The sequence below is a fragment of the Meles meles genome, chromosome 7 (assembly GCF_922984935.1).
Source record: "Meles meles chromosome 7, mMelMel3.1 paternal haplotype, whole genome shotgun sequence".
Lineage (NCBI taxonomy): Eukaryota > Metazoa > Chordata > Mammalia > Carnivora > Mustelidae > Meles > Meles meles.
The window spans coordinates 89,527,753-89,547,063 of NC_060072.1; the positions used below are offsets into that span (position 1 = coordinate 89,527,753).

At 47.6% G+C, this 19,311-nt stretch overlaps 1 protein-coding gene across 1 annotated transcript; it reads left to right on the forward strand.

The window, feature by feature from the left end:
* The first annotated feature begins 2,254 nt into the window (after positions 1 to 2,254).
* On the forward strand, positions 2,255 to 14,269 carry LOC123946400 (keratin, type II cuticular Hb5-like). The gene is made up of 5 exons (XM_046011826.1): positions 2,255 to 2,260; positions 10,538 to 10,642; positions 12,174 to 12,394; positions 13,567 to 13,598; positions 14,094 to 14,269. The coding sequence occupies exons 1-5, from the start codon at positions 2,255 to 2,257 to the stop codon at positions 14,267 to 14,269; spliced, it is 540 nt and encodes a 179-aa protein (XP_045867782.1).
* The last annotated feature ends 5,042 nt before the right edge of the window (positions 14,270 to 19,311 follow it).

Consider the following 19,311-nt stretch of genomic DNA (forward strand, 5'->3'; position numbering starts at 1 on the left):
TCTTCTACAGAGAGGTCCAGAGAGATAAAAGAACTCCCAAAGTCTCATACTACGTTTTGCTAGAGCAGAAGGGAGAGCTTAGTTCTCCATCCCTCGGCTTCTGGATGTATGCCTCCGACTTGCTTTGCAGGGCTGGGAATGGGATAAGAAAATTTCCAGGGTTGGACTGGGGAGGTAGGGTCCCCTGGGAAATCTCCGCAACCACAAGGAACCACCTGAACACTGTTTCCAGGAGAGTAACCACACCTATGTGCTCGAGGGAGAGCTGGAGGCCGATGCCCGTGGGCTGGTGGAGGAGATGGAGTTCCCTCCCAAGCTCCATGTGTGACAGGTGAGCAGTGGCAGGGGCCTATCAGCTGTCCCTGTTCACTCTGTCCCAGGTCAGCCTTTGTACAGAGGAAACAGACAGAGGGGTCTCAGACATGAGGGTTTTGGATATGGTGGCTCTGTGGTATGTGTGTGTCTGAAGGGGGAACGTGAGCTTCGTTCTACCTGGCTCTGGATGGTATAGGTGATGTGGATGGCTGTTGGCACCATAGGACATGAGGGTCCTCCACATCCATATCTCAGACATCTCGGTCATCATCCAGATGAGTAACAGCCGGGACCTGAACATGGACTGTACTGTGACTGAGAGCTAGGCCAACCATGATGACATTGCCAGATGCAGTCAGGCTGAGGCCGAGTCCTGGTACTGCAGCAAGGTGAGGGGCACAGGACACTTGTCTCCTAGACATGGCAGTGGGCGGAAAGCCAGGTGTATAATAACAAGGCCTCTTTTGTCTGGGGATTATGATCCCTTGGATGGCAACAGAAGGGTAGACAGCTCTCAGTTTATAGTGGTTGGGCAGGGCTGCCACGTATGGTCTCACAGGCTGAGCACTGTACAACTTGCCAATGGCCTGTGGTGTCTGAGTGGGTGAGAAACTACATCCTGAGCCTCAGGAGCATCTCTGCTTCCCCCACCCCCCACCCCCCCAGTGTGAGGAGATGAAGACCACCATGATTCGGCACGGGGAGACCCTGAGCCGCACCAAGGAGGAGATCAGCGAGTTCAATCTGAACTGAAGGCAGGAGCTTAACCGACTAAACCACCCAGGTGTCCCACACCACCTGATTTCTAACATGTCTCTTGTATGATTTCGTTAGGGACAGCAGCTTGCTGGTAAACGTTTAAGAACCAGCTCTTGGGGGGAAGAAAACGCCCGTTTACAGTGCTTGCCAATTTCAGTGTGTAATCTCTTCCGTCCTGGCTGACTGCGGTTTCATGAAGGGTGGGCTAGAAATGTGCAAAATATTAGACAGTGGGAAGAACAGTCTAGCTCTGAGGGTGGAGAGACCCAGGGAGAAGGGGTTTCCTTCTTTTCCTGTCCCACAGTGACAAAGAGGAAGCTGGGTGGCAGGTCGTGGAGGAGTTCCTTACCCAGTTCCTTACCCCACGCCTGTTGACATGCAAGTCTTACTTTCCCGTTGTTAGGAAGCTCACATTTTCTCCCTGTCCAAGCACACTTGTCCACATTCAAGATGTCACTAAACTGACTTTAGATGGACTAAAGCAGGTGTTTCATCAGCTCGGTTGTCACCAGGCAGATCTTCTTGAAGTCAATGGCAGAAGAATAGATTAAGAAGGGATTGAGGGGCACCTGGGTGGCTCAGTGGGTTAAAGCCTCTGCCTTCGGCTCAGGTCATGATCCCAGTGTCCTGGGATCGAGCCCCGCATCAGGCTCTTTGCTCAGCAGGGAGTCTGCTTCCTCCTTTCTCTCTGTCTGCCTCTCTGCCTACCTGTGATCTCTGTCTGTCAAATAAATAAATAAAATCTTAAAAAAAAAGGGATTGAGATTAAACCACAAGGTGGACTCCCAGTAAAGGGTAGGAGTCTGGGGAACAGGCCACAGGGAAGCTTCTGTTGGCTTTCTTTAGCGTTGGTGAATAAGCAGGAGACATCCCATCCATCTGGGTGCTCTTGGCTGGTAGGGAGGGGTTCTAGGTGGTGGTGGCTGGCTGTTTGGGACCAGCTCCACACCCCCGCCAATGGTTTAGACTTCTTACTATCCCTGTGCTGGTGTGGTGTGAGCAGCTCTCGGCTGGATCTGTACGTGGGGACCTCTCAGTCATCCGTTCCTGTGGCATCAGGTGCTGTGGGATAGGAGCTTGTGACAGCAGCTCTAAGAAGTATCAAGTCGGCTGGGCTTGATGGAACACCAGCCCTCTCACCCTCCCTGAGGACCCCAGTTGGCCCTCTACCCAACCCGCCATGGAGGTGGGGTATAACCTCTTGATCTCACCGTGGGCCATCTCCCATGCTGTCCACTTCTCATTTCTTGTTGTGTGGGAGTCTCCCTCCTTGTCTCCTGTCTTCCTCAGGCCAAGGAAGGATATTGGGAGGAGAGGCATATGGTATGCTCTGTTGGAGAACGCTGGGCTGCCTGACTCCTGAAAAGGACTGTCCGTCAGCTCCCATCCCTCATCCTGGCCTGCCTCTGAACTCTTGCTCTTCCCTTCCTTATACTAGGTCTTCCTTCCCTCCATGCCGTCGGTGCTTAAAGTCACATAGTTCCTGTCATGCTTTTGATCTTTCTGTACATTCTTTCTGTCCTGGAAAGGGTGGGTGGGATTTCTAGGAGGACATTCACTGTGCTAAGGTCATTTCAGCTATTTATTCAAGCGAGTGTCAAGGCTGGAGACACTGAGGAGGGGTGTTGTAATGGCTCAGGCTCCAGAGGGAATGCTGCAGTGTTAGAATATGCCTGGCCCAGTGTTGGCTTGTAGTGGGCCCTGAGCAATGTTAAGAGAATAAATGAATTCATCTCTAAGGTTTCCAGTTCCCCACAGGCATCTCCACTTAAATGTTGCACTGATTTTTGGAATTCAAAATGCCTTGAAATCACCTCATTGTTTCCCCCTGCACTGATGCCCACTTGTCAGCTTAGCCTCTTTCTACCAGTTCTTTCCAACACTCCAGCTTCAAACCCTTTGATACCATTTCCCCCACCCAAAGAGTCACAGAAACCTGCCTGTTTTTTCCTTTGAAAAATGCCACCAGGAACTTCTTTCCTTGCAAAATGTCAGACTAGGACCTCTGGAAAACCCTTTTGTCATTAGTCACTTACAGTTCTCAAAAATATACTTAAAAATATATTTTAGGGGCGCCGGGGTGGCTCAGTGGGTTAAAGCCTCTGCCTTCGGCTCAGGTCATGATCCCAGGGTCCTGGGATCGAGCCCCGCACTGGGCTCCCTGCTTTGCAGGGAGCCTGCCTCCCCCTCTCTCTCTGCCTGACTCTCTGCCTGCCTCTCTGCCTACTTGTGACCTCTGTCTGTCAAATAAATAAAATCTTTAAAATATATATATATTTTAATGCACCATGGAGCTAGCAAGAAGGTATGGCAAGTTAGAAAGAGGAACAAAATGGAAATTCCGGAATTGCAAAGTGTAATCATTGAAATGAAAAGTTCAATGAATGGGCTTAATGAAAGGTTGAAGATGTCAGGGGGTAGGGTCAGTATACTGAAGACAGATGAATAGAAATTTTCCGATCTGAACAACAGAAAGAAAAGATCAAAGAAAAAGTAACAGAGCCTTGGAGACCTGTGGGACAGTATCGAATAATCTAGCATATGCATACTTAGGGTTCTGGAAGGAAAAGCGTGAGAATGATGTGGGAAAATATTTGAAGGAATACTTTTCCTATTTGATCCAAGAACTCTTGTAGTGGCCAAGAAGACAGCTGGCTGTTTAAAGCAAAAATAATGATATTGTTTATAACATTTGTAGAAGGAAAAGTTCTGGCAACGACGACACAGGTGATGGCGAGGTGGGCCAATGAATTACACCGTCATGAAGTATGGAGTAGCGCAGTATTAATTCCAAATAGACTTTGATAATTAAGGATGTATAGTTTTAGTTCTAGAATAATCACTAAAAACAAATATTTATTATTATAAATAAAAATGAAACATTTAAAAATTTTTGTTTTTTAAAAAAGATTTTACTTATTTATTTGAGAGAGAGAAAGAGTGAGGAGAAAGAGAGAGAGCTCGAGTAGGGGGGAGGCAGAGGAGCAGAGGGAGAAGCAGGCTCCTTGCCCAGCAGGGAGCCCGATGTGGGGTTTATCCCAGGATTCTGGGATCATGACCTGAGTTGAAGGCAGACAATTAACCGACTGAGCCATCTGGGTGCCCCCCAAATAAGATATTTTTTTTTTAAGATTTTATTTATTTATTTGACAGAGAGAGATCACAAGTAGACAGAGAGGCAGGCAGAGAGAGAGAGAGAGGGAAGCAGGCTCCCTGCTGAGCAGAGAGCCCGATGCGGGACTCGATCCCAGGACCCCGAGATCATGACCTGAGCCGAAGGCAGCGGCTTAACCCATTGAGCCACCCAGGCGCCCCCCAAATAAGATATTTTAATAGAATAAATAATGTTAAGTATTTAAAAGTATTTGATTAACTCAAAAGCAAGCAGAAAGGGACAAAAGAAGAGGAGGACAATTGTCTCACTTGAGACAAATCCGAAACAAGAAACAAGATGGCTGACTCAAATCCAATCACATAATAATTACATGAGGCGTTTATGTTAAAAACTAACCCCTCAAAACAGGAAGACAAACAATTCAGTGAAAACGGGCAAAAGATTTCAATCAACACTCTCCAAAAGGAGATGTATTAAGGGCCAGTGACCCATGGGAGTTTTCTCATCATTATTAGTCATCAGGGAAATCTGCTATGAGAAAAACCCAGCAGCCACGAGAAGGCTGACATTTAAGAGACAGAGGATACCACGTGTGGAGCAGCTGGAGCATTCACGGAGAATGAAATGGTACAGTCACCTCAACAAACGGTTTGGGAATTTCTTATCAAGTTAAACATATATAGGACAAAGCAATTCCACTCTTGGATATTTGTTCAAAAGAAATGAAAAGTAGGTTTACATAGAGACTGGTACATGAATCTCATAGGGGCTTTATTTAGAATAGCCCCCAATCGGAAACAACAGGTGGATGGACAAACGAAACTGAGATATTTTTATATAACAGAACATGACCCAGACATACAAAAGAATGACTTACTAATTCAAGACATGACATGGATGAGCCTTAAAAACATTGTGCTGAGTGAAAAAGTCAGACACAAAAGAGCACATACTGAATGGTTGCTTCTATTCAAACGAAGTTCTAGAAGTGGCAATACGAACCTACGGTGATGGAAATTATGTGAATGGTTGTCTGGGATGGCGTGGGGAGATGGGCTGCAAAGGGAGAACAGGGAACTTTCTGAGATGGTGGAAATGTTCTGTACATTCATTCAGTTGTGGTTAAATGGGGCATGCATTTTGTCAAAACACGCCAGACTGTATGGTATGCGTGCTTTTTATTGTGTGTATATTTTATCTCAATAAATTAATAATAGAATAGAATAAAAAATGCTAATTATTTTATTTGATTATTAATAATTAATATTAATACTTATTTTTCTTAATAATAAAGATTAATAAAATGACTTAAAAACCGAGTCTAACAAATATGTGAAAGACATATTTTTTAAGAAATTTTTTTCTAATTTATTTTTATTTTTTTTTAAACATATAATGTATTTTTAGCCCCAGGAGTACAGGTCTGTGAATCATCAGGCTTACACACTTCACAGCACTCACCATAGCACATACCCTCCCCAATGTCCATAACCCAACCACCCTATCCCTACCACCTCCCCCCGGCAACCCTCAGTTTGTTTTGTGACATTAAGAGTCTCTTATGGTTTGTCTCCCTCCCGATCCCATCTTGTTTCATTTATTCTTTTCCTACCCCCAAACCCCCCATGTTGCATCTCCACTTCCTCATATCAGGAAGATCATATGATAGTTGGAAAGATGTATATCTAAAGAAATATAAACGTTATACTAAATGAAAGATAACAAAGAAGCTCTAACTAAATGAGGAGTTAGATAGCATTCATATTCAAAATTCAATTGACATATATATATATTTTTAAAGATTTTATTTATTTATTTGACAGACAGAGATCACAAGTAGGCAGAGAGGTAGTCAGAGAGAGAGGAGGAAGCAGGCTCCCTGCTGAGCAGAGAGCCCGATGTGAGGCTGGATCCCAGGACCCTGAGATCATGACCTGAGTGGAAGGCAGAGGTTTAACCCATTGAGTCACCCAGGTGCCTTGACATATATTATATATAAAACATAGCATATATTATATACATATCAGGTATGTTTTATATACAATATTTTAATTATAATATATAATATTGCATACACACATAGGTACCTACATATGTATACTATATAATATGTATAGCATATAGATATGGTACAACATACATTATATATAAAACACATGTATTATAAACATATATATTTTATGTATATAAAATACACAATATATGTCAATTTAGGGGCTATCTAGTTTGTTGCATTGATCATTTGTCTATTCTTTTGAGTATATATTATATAAATGTATTAAATATGTTAACTATATATAAGTATAATATATGGTGGGACACCTGGGTGGCTCAGTTGGTTGAGTGTCTGATTCTTTTTTTTTAAAGATCTTATTTATTTGAGAGAGAGACAGAGTGAGAGAGAGAGCATGAGCAGGGGGAGGGGCAGAGGCTGAGGGAGAAGCAGCCTCCCCGCTGAGCAGAGACCCTACGTGAGGCTCCATTCCCAGACTCCAACATCATGACCTGAGTTAAAGGCAGATGCTGAGCCACTCAGGCACCCTGAGTGTCTGACTCTTGACCTCAGCTCAGGTCTCGATCTCAGGGTCATGATGATTTATACATCATCATGTATGAATGTACAACTAACGTTATATGTAATATATAGTTATAGATATATTTTATATGTCTATGTCTGTATCTCTGATATGCAACAGCAGTGACAGTGCAGATCAGTAGTAAAGGAGGGACTAGGCACTGGCTATATGCATGGGAAAAAAATGGAACTGGAATCCTGCCTTCTATTATACACAAAATCAATTCCAAGTCAATTCAAATTATAGATGTCAAATGCAAGACTTTTAAAAGTTTTAGAAGAAAAAACTGGTGAATGTTTTTTTGACCTTGATATAAGGAAGGATTTTTTTAAGTTCAATTTTTTATTTCTTCGTTTGAGAGAAAGAGAGAGAACATGAGAGTACAAGAAGTAGGGAGGAGGGAGAAGAAGACTCCCCACTGAGCAGGGTGCTGTCGTGGGGCTCGATCCCAGGACCCCAGGATCATGAACCAGGACCCTAGGATCATGACCTGAGCGAAAGGCAGATGCTAATGGACTGAGCCACCTAGGCGCCACTATAAGAAAGGACTTCTATGCAAGGCACACTGAATGCTTAATATGAAGGAAAAGGTGGGTAAAGTAGACACTAAAATTAAGAACTTTTATTCATCAAGTAGGGACAAAGAGAAAAAACAAGCCATAAACTGGAAGGTGATAGTCATGATACATATAAGTGACAAAGTATAATATATAGAAATAGAGATTTATATAGAAATATAAAAGTACTTAGAATTTAATAAAAATAAGGCAAACAACCCAAAAGAAAAATGGCAAAAGAAAAGGAAATCCATAGAGACAATAAACATTTATAGAGATAGTCAGCCTCGATAGGACTCTGAAAATGCAAAGCAAAACCAAAAATAAAACTGATTATATCCTTCCATTATTAAAAATTAAGACATGTCAGAAAAGATATGAATCTGAAATCTGATCAAAGTCTAAATTGTTATTATAACAGCTTTGGAAAATAATTTTTGTCTTGTATTATTGAACATTTGATCCAGAAATTGCAGTCCTAGACATGTATCACAGAGAAATTCTCACATATGCCCAACAGAAGACATTCAGAAAAATATTCATAGGACCATCTTTGTAAGAGAAAACAAAACAAAATAATAACAGAGTTACATAAAGTATTGTGTATTCACTTAATGTTATGAATCCTAGCAGAGGACTGCTCTTTAATTAAAAAATAAAAAAACAAAAAAAACCCCAACTCCCTTTGTAAGTTATATCTTTAAAAAAACCCCCAAAACCAAACCTCAACCAAACAAGGAAAACTGATAACGCATGTGTGTGATAAAACTAGAAGAAAAGAAAGCAAGGGTATGATGACCCAAATTCAAGGAAGGGTTCACCCGTAGAGAGAGAAGGAACAGGGGACAGGCTGTACAGAGTGTTCAGAGTGTACAGGTACATGTAAATTACTAGTAATGTTTGGCTTTTGTGCTTCTAAGTGGGTTCCTGGATATTTCATTTTCATTATAGTATTAGATAATAAAATCAATATACTATTTATAAGACATGAAACCTCAACAGAAGGCCTAATTGAAAACCTAAAGATAAAACGGAAAAACCTAAACAGAAAGTCTTCCCTAAAACCTAAGGCCATAAATTCAGAGTGGAAGAGCCTGTTAAGATGAGTGGTTAGGGGTTCAGAGGGCATCGTACACAGGAGGAGTGAGAAGTTCTTCACGAAACTTATTTCCGCTTATGGACATGAATATGTATGTAGGTACTGATCCATGATACCAAATGTATTTCTTTCTTTGAGTTATGGTTAAAAAATGGTTTGGCAGCCAGCGCCCTAAACAACCTCTTGTCGAAGCATAGCAACAGATACGTACCTAAAAGTTCCCACCAGCGGTATTAGCACAAAAACCAAAGTACCTGTGCATGTGTACCCGTAGGAGAATGGAGAAAGAACCACGGCAGTGAAAACTAACTAACTAACTAACTAACTAACTAACTAACTAACGTTACATGCTTCAAAATCTCACAAACAGAATGTTGGGGAGGGAAAAGCAAGTCATAGAATGTGTAACTCTACTGTTATAAAGTTTAAAGTTAGGCAGAACTAACCAATTAGGGTTTCCTATGCACATGGCAATAAAGAACAGCCAAGGAATGCTTAATACAAAAGCCCAGGATGGTGGCTACGTTGGAGATCGGATGGGGTCAGAGACAGAGGATGCTGTGATCAGGAAGGGTCCCGTGTGGAGCTCTGAAGCTACGGGTGGATACGCAAGGATTACTTTTATTACTGCTCCCCATTTCTCACTCCATATGCCCAAACTACTTGGCTCCACACATTTCCCCCACCTGAAGGACCCTTCCTTCCCTCTCCTCCTCCTTCCTTCAAGACGGGACCTCCACTCTTCCACCCGGGCTGACAGAACAGCCCCTTCCAGCACCTGTCAGAATTCTGCAATTATAACAAAGTGAGGTCACAAAGCCCCCAGGAAGGAGAGACTACGTCCTCAGAGGCAAGGATTCTGGGAGCTGCTTGGGCTAGAGCCGGGATTTGGTGCTCACTGGAGGCTTGGAGGAGACGACAGCTCTCTTCATCATGGTGAGACTCGTCCACGTGGCGCACTGGGTCACATGGGGTGAGGGGTGTTAGACTCTGCCCAGATCTGTTGGACCCGGCCAGGCTCAAGCTTGTCTGTTGTGTCTGCAGCTTTTGGGAATGGGAGCAGGAAAACGTGGGCTATGGGACTAGGGCAGACATAGAGGGGAGATGATGTTTTTTGCTGTCTGTTTCATATCCATTTCCCACTCCCCATCTGCCCTGGAAAGCAGCTAACACTGGGCTGGTGTGAACAGTGCCTGTTCTCTGGTTAAAAGAGTGTGTGGCTTCCTGTTCCTCTGGGTGCAGAGCAAAAAGCATGGGCTTCAAATGCAGTTTGGCTCAGCTGCTGAGTGGCACCGTCACAGCCCACTGGGTCCCTACTTTCTCACTTGGTAGATGTAGTGAGACTCAGCTTGCCCAAGGAAAGATAATGGAGACAGTGACATTCACACAGCCTTCTTCATAGGTGGTCACGAGCCCCAGTGAGATGGTGGAGATGAAGGACCTTGAACGGTATAAGGCACCATGTATGGTCCCGAGCCCAGGCTGGTTACAGACCAGCATGCGGGGACAAGGCACAGGAAGGGGAAAGGTCCACTAGTCTTGTCCCTTGCAGACAGTACTCTACATAGTGGCCCTAGTTTTGGGGAAAGAGCTGGAATCGGGATCCCTGTCACTACTAATAGCATTCATCGAGTTAAGGAACTAAGTATTTTCAAAATTAGGAATCCCTGCTGGGTTTTTAAAAATGGTTTTTCTATTAATTGAGGTGATCATGTGTGGTGAAGGACCATAACCGAGTTCCTGAAGTTTAACTACCACAACGCTTGGAATAAGCCCTATGTGATCCCAGTCCACAGACTCAACAGAATGTCCCCACACGTGGTGATTGTTTGTGCCCTCTGCCCCCGTTACCTTAGGTATCTTCAGACCTGATAGCGTGCCCGCCAGGGCACCTGCCAAGCGCATTTCATTCTCCACACAACCCTTGGAGATAGAAAAGATTACCTTCCCCACTTTACAGATGCGGAAACAGAGGCCCGGAGAAGTTAGAGGATCTGTCCATGATGGACGGTGGAGGGGTTGGTACTGGGACTGTCTTGCAGGCTTCAGCTGATGCCCTTGTCAGTTCTCCTCATTTCCCTGAGCCTCCCTGTGCTGCTTCTACCCCACCCCGCAGTGCGAGGAGGTACAGGCGACCGTGCAGAAACCTACGCAGAGCCTGAGGCACAGCAAGGAGGAGCTGAACAGGCTCAACCAGGCCATCCAGCGGCTGACTGCGGAGGTGGACAGTGCTAAGAGTCAGGTGAGGGGTGGCGGTGTGGGGGGCGCAGCGGCGTGAGGAATGGTGGGAGGGTGTCCATTATCTGTGACAACTAGTCGGTCATCCCCTACCCTCTGGAATAGGTGGATAGAGTTTCTCCTTGTGAGTGTCTGAGCAGATGGAAGTGTGGCTACATTTGCCTAGGACTCTCTGTCTTTCGTGTGGGCAAGTAATTAACATGTAGGTAAATATGTATCCTACGTATGCTTGTTTGCATATCATTTTTTATGTGTATGTACATTTTTGTGTCTGTGTGTTATGTTTGTCCTATGTAAAATTAAACTTGAGCCCGTCTTCAGAAATAGCAAGATTTTACCTAGAAATCCAGTTTTCTGGGTCCTCTTTAAAAATGTGCAGATTTGGTGACGTTTGGCTAGAGAAGAGAGGCCTCTGTCTTCTCTCTGTTGCCTTCACACGGGGTCACACTCCTCTTGCATGCCCCAGACCCCACCGCCCCAAGTTGATTCCTTTAACACAGAGCCAGAGGGCTCTTTGCCATTGACCGTCATCTTGGCCGGCACTGTTATTATCCTTGTGGAAGACAGAAGGCACATGAGCCGTGTCTCTAAATTCGAGAAACAAGAGACTGAAATGTGCAAGAGGTCCTGGTGATTGCAGGAGAATGAGAATGTGCATACGTCTTCCTGGCACAGGATACTCTCACTATATAGCTAACATTTGGTCTTTAACTTTTGATGCCTCTAACCGGGCTTCTGTTAGGCACTCGGGTTGGTGGCTCAGGCTTGAGACCTGAGAAAGGAGAGGTTCCCATGAATGTTTTCTTTCTCCCCACTTCTCTGTCTCTCATCCTCCTCTCTTTCCCCCCAGCCATCCTGTTGAGGCCTCGGCTCTTGCTCTACCTGCAGAGGGAAGGGCTTTCTGCAGGCACAAGTATCTCAGGCTTTGAGGGGTTCACCTTTCTTCAGGAACGGATGGCTGTTTAGGTTCCAGGGGGTGACCCTCTCACGGTTCAGTCTCCCACTCGCCTCAGCCATTCTGATTCCCACCCCTCCCACCCCAGTTTCCTGAGCAGCAAACACACCTCAAAAGGCAAGCACTTATCATCGTCGTCGTCGTCATCATCATCATTGTTGTATTTCCCCAGACACTACAGATGCTAGTTTCCTATGAGGAAAGGATATTCTTCTGGTTAATTTTCCTGATGGAATGCTAATGAGGTCTTCGGGAGCATTGGATGCTTCCTGGATCTGAACTCCTATTAGAAAAGTCACACGCTAGGTGTGAAAGGTTCTCTCTCAGCCAGCCCAGACGGCTGGCCCCAAGTCTCCATCCTGGGAGCCAAGCAGACACACACACACACACACACACACACACACACACACATCCATTTTTCGGAACAGGATCACCCGTTCCTTACAATGATCTCTAATCCCTCGCTCACTCTCCAACCTCTGAGAAAGGTCTGGATCCTCGAAGTGGGGGAGGGTGGGGACCAAGGATGTCCTGTCCATGGTCTTCCCTTTGCCCCCAGCCCTGTGAACTAGACAGAGGCATGGAGCCACGGGCTATGCCGGAGGAGGGTGCCTCAGACAGCGCCCAGGGCAAGCTGGCCTGGCTGGAGGCCGCCCTGCAGAGAGCCAAGCACGACATGGTCCGCCAGCTGCGTGAGTACCAGGATCTCATGATCGTCAAGCTGGGCCTGGACTTTGAGATCGCCACCTACCGCAAGCTGCTGGAGGGCGAGGAGAGCAGGTGAGGGCTGGCCGGTGCCTTGGATGTGGCCACGGTGAGGAGGGCAGGGGTGCAGGGAGGTCACTATCTGGGTCCTCGCCAGCTGGAGAGGGGTGGGAAGAGACGACCTGGGTATCCAGGGACTTGTTCTCCTGGATCCAGTTTCTCCCCACCAACTTGAGGCCCTTAAGACAAAATGTTCCAACTGATGAGCACCTTTGGCACCTGGGATGGGACAACTTGTGAAGTCATTCACCTGCAGGAGCAGAGAGCCAGGGTCAGTCTGTCCATCTAGACAGTTGCAAGGACCAAGGCCCAGCCGGGGGGAATAAGGGTCCCCCCGCCTTCTCCTCAGTTCTGCTCTTCTTCCCCAGTCCTGGGGAAGCCATGGTTTATGGGGAAGGCATGGTTTATGGCTTTTAACTCTAGACAGCAGAGATCCAAGGGCTGCTGGCTCCAGCTGGGTTCTCCAGGCCGAGGGGAGGGAACGGGAACCCACCATACATCAGGCAGCCTGCATTCATTCTCTCCTTTCAACCCCACAAAATCCGTGGGAGGGAAGTGCTGTCATTCCCATTTTACAGATGGGGAAACTGAGTCTTGAGGTAAAAGACTGTCTCAAGGACTCACAGGTAGAAAGTGACTGGATGAGGTTCGACCAGTACTCTTCAGGTAGTTGAGCTAGTTCCTCTGTAGTATCCTTTAAAATGTCCCCCTTCATGGTGTCTTCTTTTAGGCTATGTTTAGGCTGAAGAAAGATCTTTAGCCTTCTCCCTCTTCCAGGAAGTCATCAGTAAAACCGAGCTATCTGAATTTAAGGAGGAAGGATTAAGTTTAAGGTCCTGAGGAAGCTGAAGCAAAAGGGTTGTGGCGATCTGAGAGAACCGGGATGGACGGATCTCTGCCTGTTGGGGAAAGCCAGGAGAGTTTTTTTTTTTTTTAAGATTTTATTTATTTGACAGACAGAAATGACAAGTAGGCAGAGAGGCAGGCAGAGAGAGAGGAGGAAGCAGGCTCCCTGCTGAGCAGAGAGCCCGATGCGGGACTCGATCCCAGGACCCTGAGATCATGACCTGAGCTGAAGGCAGCGGCTTAACCCACTGAGCCACCCAGGAGAGTTTTGTTTTAAAGGATGGGGATTATTACACCCAGGAGGTATATTCACTCACTCGCTTCCTCCTTCTCTCCTGCAGGCTTGGTCTGGGATTTGGGGCAGGGAGCTTCTGTAAGTAAATCATAGACCCAGGTTGGGTTACACGAAGTCAAATCTTAGCCCCTCTTCTTTGGGTGTATTCTTCTGGGAAGGGAGGGGGGTCTGCTTCCACTGTGTCTCTCTTTCCACTGTGTTCCTTCTCCTGCGAGTAATTCTTTTTGTGTGCTGGGGAGGAGGTCATGTGGTCTGTCCTTTGAGGGGTGGTTCTGTTGGTTTGTCCTGGGCTGTGGGAGGAGCTTCTGTGGGTCTGTCCTTGTGGAGAAGACTGTTTCATTCTCGCGTGGGGAGAATCTGTGTCCCACTTCAGGAAGGAGGCATTCTGGAGTCTATTTCTTGGGGGAAGGGGTCTGTGTATCATTACTTTAGGGAGTTTGCACCTGTCTCCTGTGGGGGTGGAGGAGGGTCTTTGCATCTGCCCTCTTGGAGAGGAGTCTGTCTGTCTGTCTGCCTTCGGGGGCGGAGCGGGAGAAGAGGGCTTCCTGTCCCCGACAGCCACTGTCTTCTCAGCCCTGGGCAACTCTTCCACCTGCGGACTCGGCTCAGCCTCGGGCCCCGCCCGCCTGCTGCCTCCCGGAGCGGATTCCGGCGCCCTACAGACGGGCGCCCCTGGCGGCGGCTGCGCGCTCTGCGGCTCCCTCGCCTGCCTCGGTGGCTTCGGCTGCCGTGGCACCCGCGGATGCTGAACGTTCCTGCCCAGCTGTGGAGAAGTCAAAGACCCCTAGCTCCTGCCCCCAAGGACTTGACCCTGTGCCTCAGACGCCCCCTCCCACAAAACTGGACCTCACTTCATCTTTCCATCATGGTCATCCCCTGACCCCCCAACCTCACCCCAGAGAAGAAAGTCTTGGAATCTAGCTTACGGAATGGTCACTGCCCTGTCCCCTGGGTGAAGGCAGACGAGACGCTGTGCCACTGGGGAGGCTTGGTGGCTTACCTGGACCCAGTACCCTGCTCCTCTGACCTACCCCCCCGACTCCTCTTTCCTTGGGACTCCTCCTTTGCAATAAAAAGTTCTTCAGTGGACTGAGCCTCCCAGGGACTGTTTGTGCCTGGATTCCTCAAGCTGTGTGCAGAGCATGGTGGAAGCTGGTCGGGTTTAGCAGGGAGGGGAGAAAAGGAGGGGACACTACCAGGAGGCTACCTCCCCTTGTGTTGTGTGGGTCCACATGACTTCAGTTGGCGGTGATATGAACCAGGATCCTAAGGGCTGGGCAGCTGCAGGCCCCTGGGGAAAGTGAAAGAAGGGGTTAGTTCCTCCTCAGATCTGCTTGTTCCCCAGCCTCATGGCCCCTCTGCTGAGCGGCTGAGCTCTGCCTTCATACATCCACTCACTGGTTCTGTGGACACTTACAGAATGGCCTCTGAGGGTCGAGTGTAGTGCCGAGTGAGCAAGGAACCTGGTTCTGGAAGGGAAGCAGGCCAGAAACCAGGAAACCAGGCCCAAAGAGAATGGAGTGAGATGGGGATGAGGGGGAATTGTCCTCCCACTGCCCTGGCAGGGGCACTTGAAGACTCACCGTGGGGAAGATGGCCCTTGCACACTGGGGCTGGGGGGATATGAACAGCCCTGGGTGGCCGGGGGCCCCGGGCTCTAGTTTAACAAGTGACCTGACGGCAGGTTGGGAATGGCATACCCTGGTGGAGGAGTGTCTTGGGCGAGTATTTGGAATCAGATGGAGGGTTCCAGCTCTGCCTCTACTTCTAGGTCTAAGGTGTAGTTTGCTCTGAGTTTTCCCAAGGCAACTGGACTTTGGGGGGCAGAAGATAGGCCGGTTTGGGGAGGTGGGTGGCCAGAGAAGGGCTGGGTTTCTGGGCTCTTTCTTTGTCCCTTAGGCCCAAGAGAAGCTTCCATTTGGTGAGCTCACATTCTTTTCTGTTGCACAAAGGGTTACATCATTAACTCATCTGGGAACAATGGTTTCTACTTTCTGTGTCCCTGGGTGGGGTGAAGGTGCGTCACTGGCCGGAGGCCCTGGCTTTACCTTTTAAGGAAAGCTAGTGCCAGGGTGTCTGCTGTGTTCTCCTGGGTCCTTGCCCAGAAAACAGGTATCCAAAGGGCCCCCTTCCTGGGTAAACAGAGCAGTCTCATGCAAGAGGAATGAGACGGAAACTTGGCTGTAAGGGTGCCTCCCACCTGAAGGGTAGGAGATGTGGACCCACTGGAGTCCCATTTGGTCACCACAGACTGACACCCACGGTGTCAACGTCTTGCCACACTCCCGAAGGGAAGTCACTGCCTGAAAGCAGAGCCACCTCTCTACGAGATTTCTCAGTGGGGCTCCATGTTCCCTGCATTTTGCTGAGAGGTAATGACATTCTGTGATTTTCAAGGTCAGGTTTTTCCAGCTCCTGCTGTGCTGATCATGTCAAGGGAAGTGTTGAAGGAAACCTCACCTAGGAGCTGTTGGCAGGACTTATGGTGAGCGTTCTACAGCCTACATCCCCGAGGATTGGCTTGCTCCCATTTTCCTACTTCAAATCCCAAGCCTAATGTCCCTTCAGATCCCAAAGGCTGCCGGCTCAGGCTTGCGTGTCTTGCCTGGGCCACCAGCCATGCCTGCGGTTTGGGGACTGATTCTCTGAGTGGTTCCCCTGGCTACAGGCCACATTCCATGTTGGGGTGGGAGAGAACTGTCTGGTACATTTATAGAGAGTCGTTTGCCAGCCTATTTAGAAGCATTGTTAGTAGAGGTGACTTCTGAAGGGAGGCGGGTTGTCACCGGAGTCGTCATGTCTCAGCAGAAGGAGGGGACCACTAGGGGTCAGCCTTCTGTTGGATCCTCATGTCTGCCTCACACTTAATAGTCCAGAAGCATGACAGATGTAACTTAGCTGCGTTGGCGTCTCTACCTGAGCCTCTCAAGGCCGGTGACTGTCCCGGTCACACAAATCCAGGGCCTGCCACGCAGTTGATATGAACAGGTTGAGAGAGGCTCTATGTTTTGTCCCCTCTGTCCCTGGATGCATTGGGTCCTTCTTCCAGCATTAACATGTCTCACCCTACGGAGACCCCTTGGGAGTCTCTTGATGAGTCTAAATGCAATCCTTCCTGATATCATTCCAACCGTAGTGTCTCAGCTAGGCCAGCCGGGAGGAAGGAAGGATCTGGATTCTGTTTCCAATCTTGCTGTTATCCTGGCCAAACGCTGCCTGTTTCTGAACCCCAGTCCTGCCCTCCCCAGATCTAACTGGTGTAGCTTCATTTATCCCTTTTAGTTGTCCTCCCTACCTGACCTCTCTGCACCATGGTTTACTCATAAAATACGAATGTACCTGTCACAGGGTTGTATGAAAAATATATAGTGCTGAAAACATAGTAAGAATAACAAACATAATTAATATCTCATGGACTGGGCTTTGGATGCCTTTAAAGAAGGCTCTACAAGTCTAGAGCTGGCTGGTCTCTTGCTGCCCCAGCTGGAGCTCGGGTGTTCACAGGGCAGGAGGGGAGCTAGGGGAACATACTGGTTAGAGCTGGGGCTCCCTGGCCAGAGGGCACCTTCCCAGTATGACAGCTGACAGCACCTCCCTCACCACTCTCATCTTAGTCCAGTTCTCCATCTGGGACCCTCCCCCCCACCAGCACGAGTCTCTCTGTGTGCTCACACTGAGGTCCTATCCACAGGTACCTACAAAACAAAACTCCCCTCTTTGGCACATACATACAGGCAGACACACATGCACACACACAATCACACATCTGGAAAGGCTCACAGTCACACACATGTTCTTCCACACAGGTGCCTGGAGCCGTGCATTGATCTGGATGCAATCACATTTTTGTACTCACAGACAGCTGTCCACAGACAGTGAGCTATCCAGAACAAAGGTACAAACAGCGTGAACCCAGCACAGCTGTGAGGTCTCCCCACTTTTCTGAAGCTCCCATTCCCGTCCCAGCTCTTCTGAAGACTAACAGAGCTTTAAACTGGTAAGGGACCTTAGCAGCCATCTTATCTAAACATTTTATTTCACCAGTGAACACATGAGGCTCAGAGAGGGGAGGTGACTTTTTAAAGGTCACACAGCGAGGTGTTCCATTTTTTCCCCCCACCACCCCCACCTCCCCCACCATTTGGCATCATGAGTATTAGGTGCTTGATTTCTTCACTCTTGCTTCTCTCCCTGAGCCTGTGAAGGAGGGGAACTAGAGGGAGTGAGGATTGTGCTTCTGGAGTAGTATAGGGCTGAATGTTGGAGCTGGAGGGAGGCTGAGTGAGAGTAAGTGTGGCCAGTCATTCGGGCCCCGCTGGGCTGATAAGTCCTGTGGGATATGAAGGGAAGAGTCAGCTGGCAAAGATGAGAAGTTCATTGGGACCGGAGTTGCGGGTGGTTTCTAAACTGAGGGATAGAGAGATGGAGCTGGGGTTTGGAACTCAGGTCGAGACTCCCGGAAGCCTGCTTCTGCGCTATGTGGTATCACAGCACAGAGGGCTGGTTAGAGCAACTGCACACTCTGGAACTCTTCCAGGGTTCTGTCCTGCTCAGAATTCCATCGGGGGGGGGGTGGTATTGGTGGGTGGGAGGCCTTGGATCCATCCTCTCCCTTCAAATAGTGTTGTCTTTTCAGACCACTCACTTCTGGTCTCTCAATATTCTTACTTATTTCTACTGCTCTGAGGGATAAGGATAGAGACTTAGATTTCTGCTACCATTTTTTGGGCCTGGGCCTGGAAGTTTAGAAACTGACCCTGCTGTACAAGTGTGTATTCAGGGTCTTGCTTTTGCCCATAGTGAAGCCGAGAGGCCATCTTCCTGCTTTCTTTGCTCCTTGTCAGAGCTTCATCAGTGTCGAGGGGGAAACAGTTCTCTGCATAAAGGAGCTCGATGGCCCCAGAAGACATGGAGATTTCTCTATGTGCTGTCTCTGATCACAGATATAAATTTAATATGATGTCAATGTGTGCATGTAATCAGTTTACAGATGTTGATGGGAGGCTGGCCACTGCTCCCTGGAGGGATCTCCACTTTATATTCTGCAAATATATATTGCTAAAGACAAGCGCATATCGTGATTATTTTGTGGCAGGAATCGCCTAGACATGTTACATGTATGAAATTCCTAGTCCTCCCATCTGCCATATGAGGTGCTCTTTTTTCATTCTCACTTTAGAGATGTGGAAATTGAGGCACAGAGCAGATAAGTAAATTGCCCAAGTTCACTGAGCCAGGCAGGAAAAGTGCCCAGTTTTGGACCCAAGTCATCTGGCTCCAGGGTCTATGTGCTCCCCTCTGTGCCTGCTCATCTTCTCGCTATGTGTTGTTTCCTATATCAGAGGTAATTTGTCAGTTATGACAGGTCTCCAAAGCCCAAAAGGACTCTATTAAAAGAAAAAAAAAACCAAGTAGCCACATCAAAGGCTTTTTGAAAGTTTAAACTATGTTCATGTATTTACCCTTCAAGGAATTCTCATAAATGGCTCAGGCATGAGTCTTCCCCAGCAAAGCAATGAGTGGTGTTTCCTTAAGCTTTGAGTGGTTGGTGACTCGAATTTTCATTATCCATCAGTTTACAGATATGCACAGGAAGTTTTCTGGGAGGCAAGTGTGGGTTGGTGAAATGACCACGAGTGGTGCCCACAGGGTTCAAGCCCCAGCCAGACGCTGAAACTTGTAGGGTGCTGCCCCAATTCCTGAGCATCTCTGGCTGCTGCTTCTGCAAGGTACATCATTGCGGATAAGATCCTTACAGTCGTGTGTATTAAATGACATCGTGTAGAGCCCT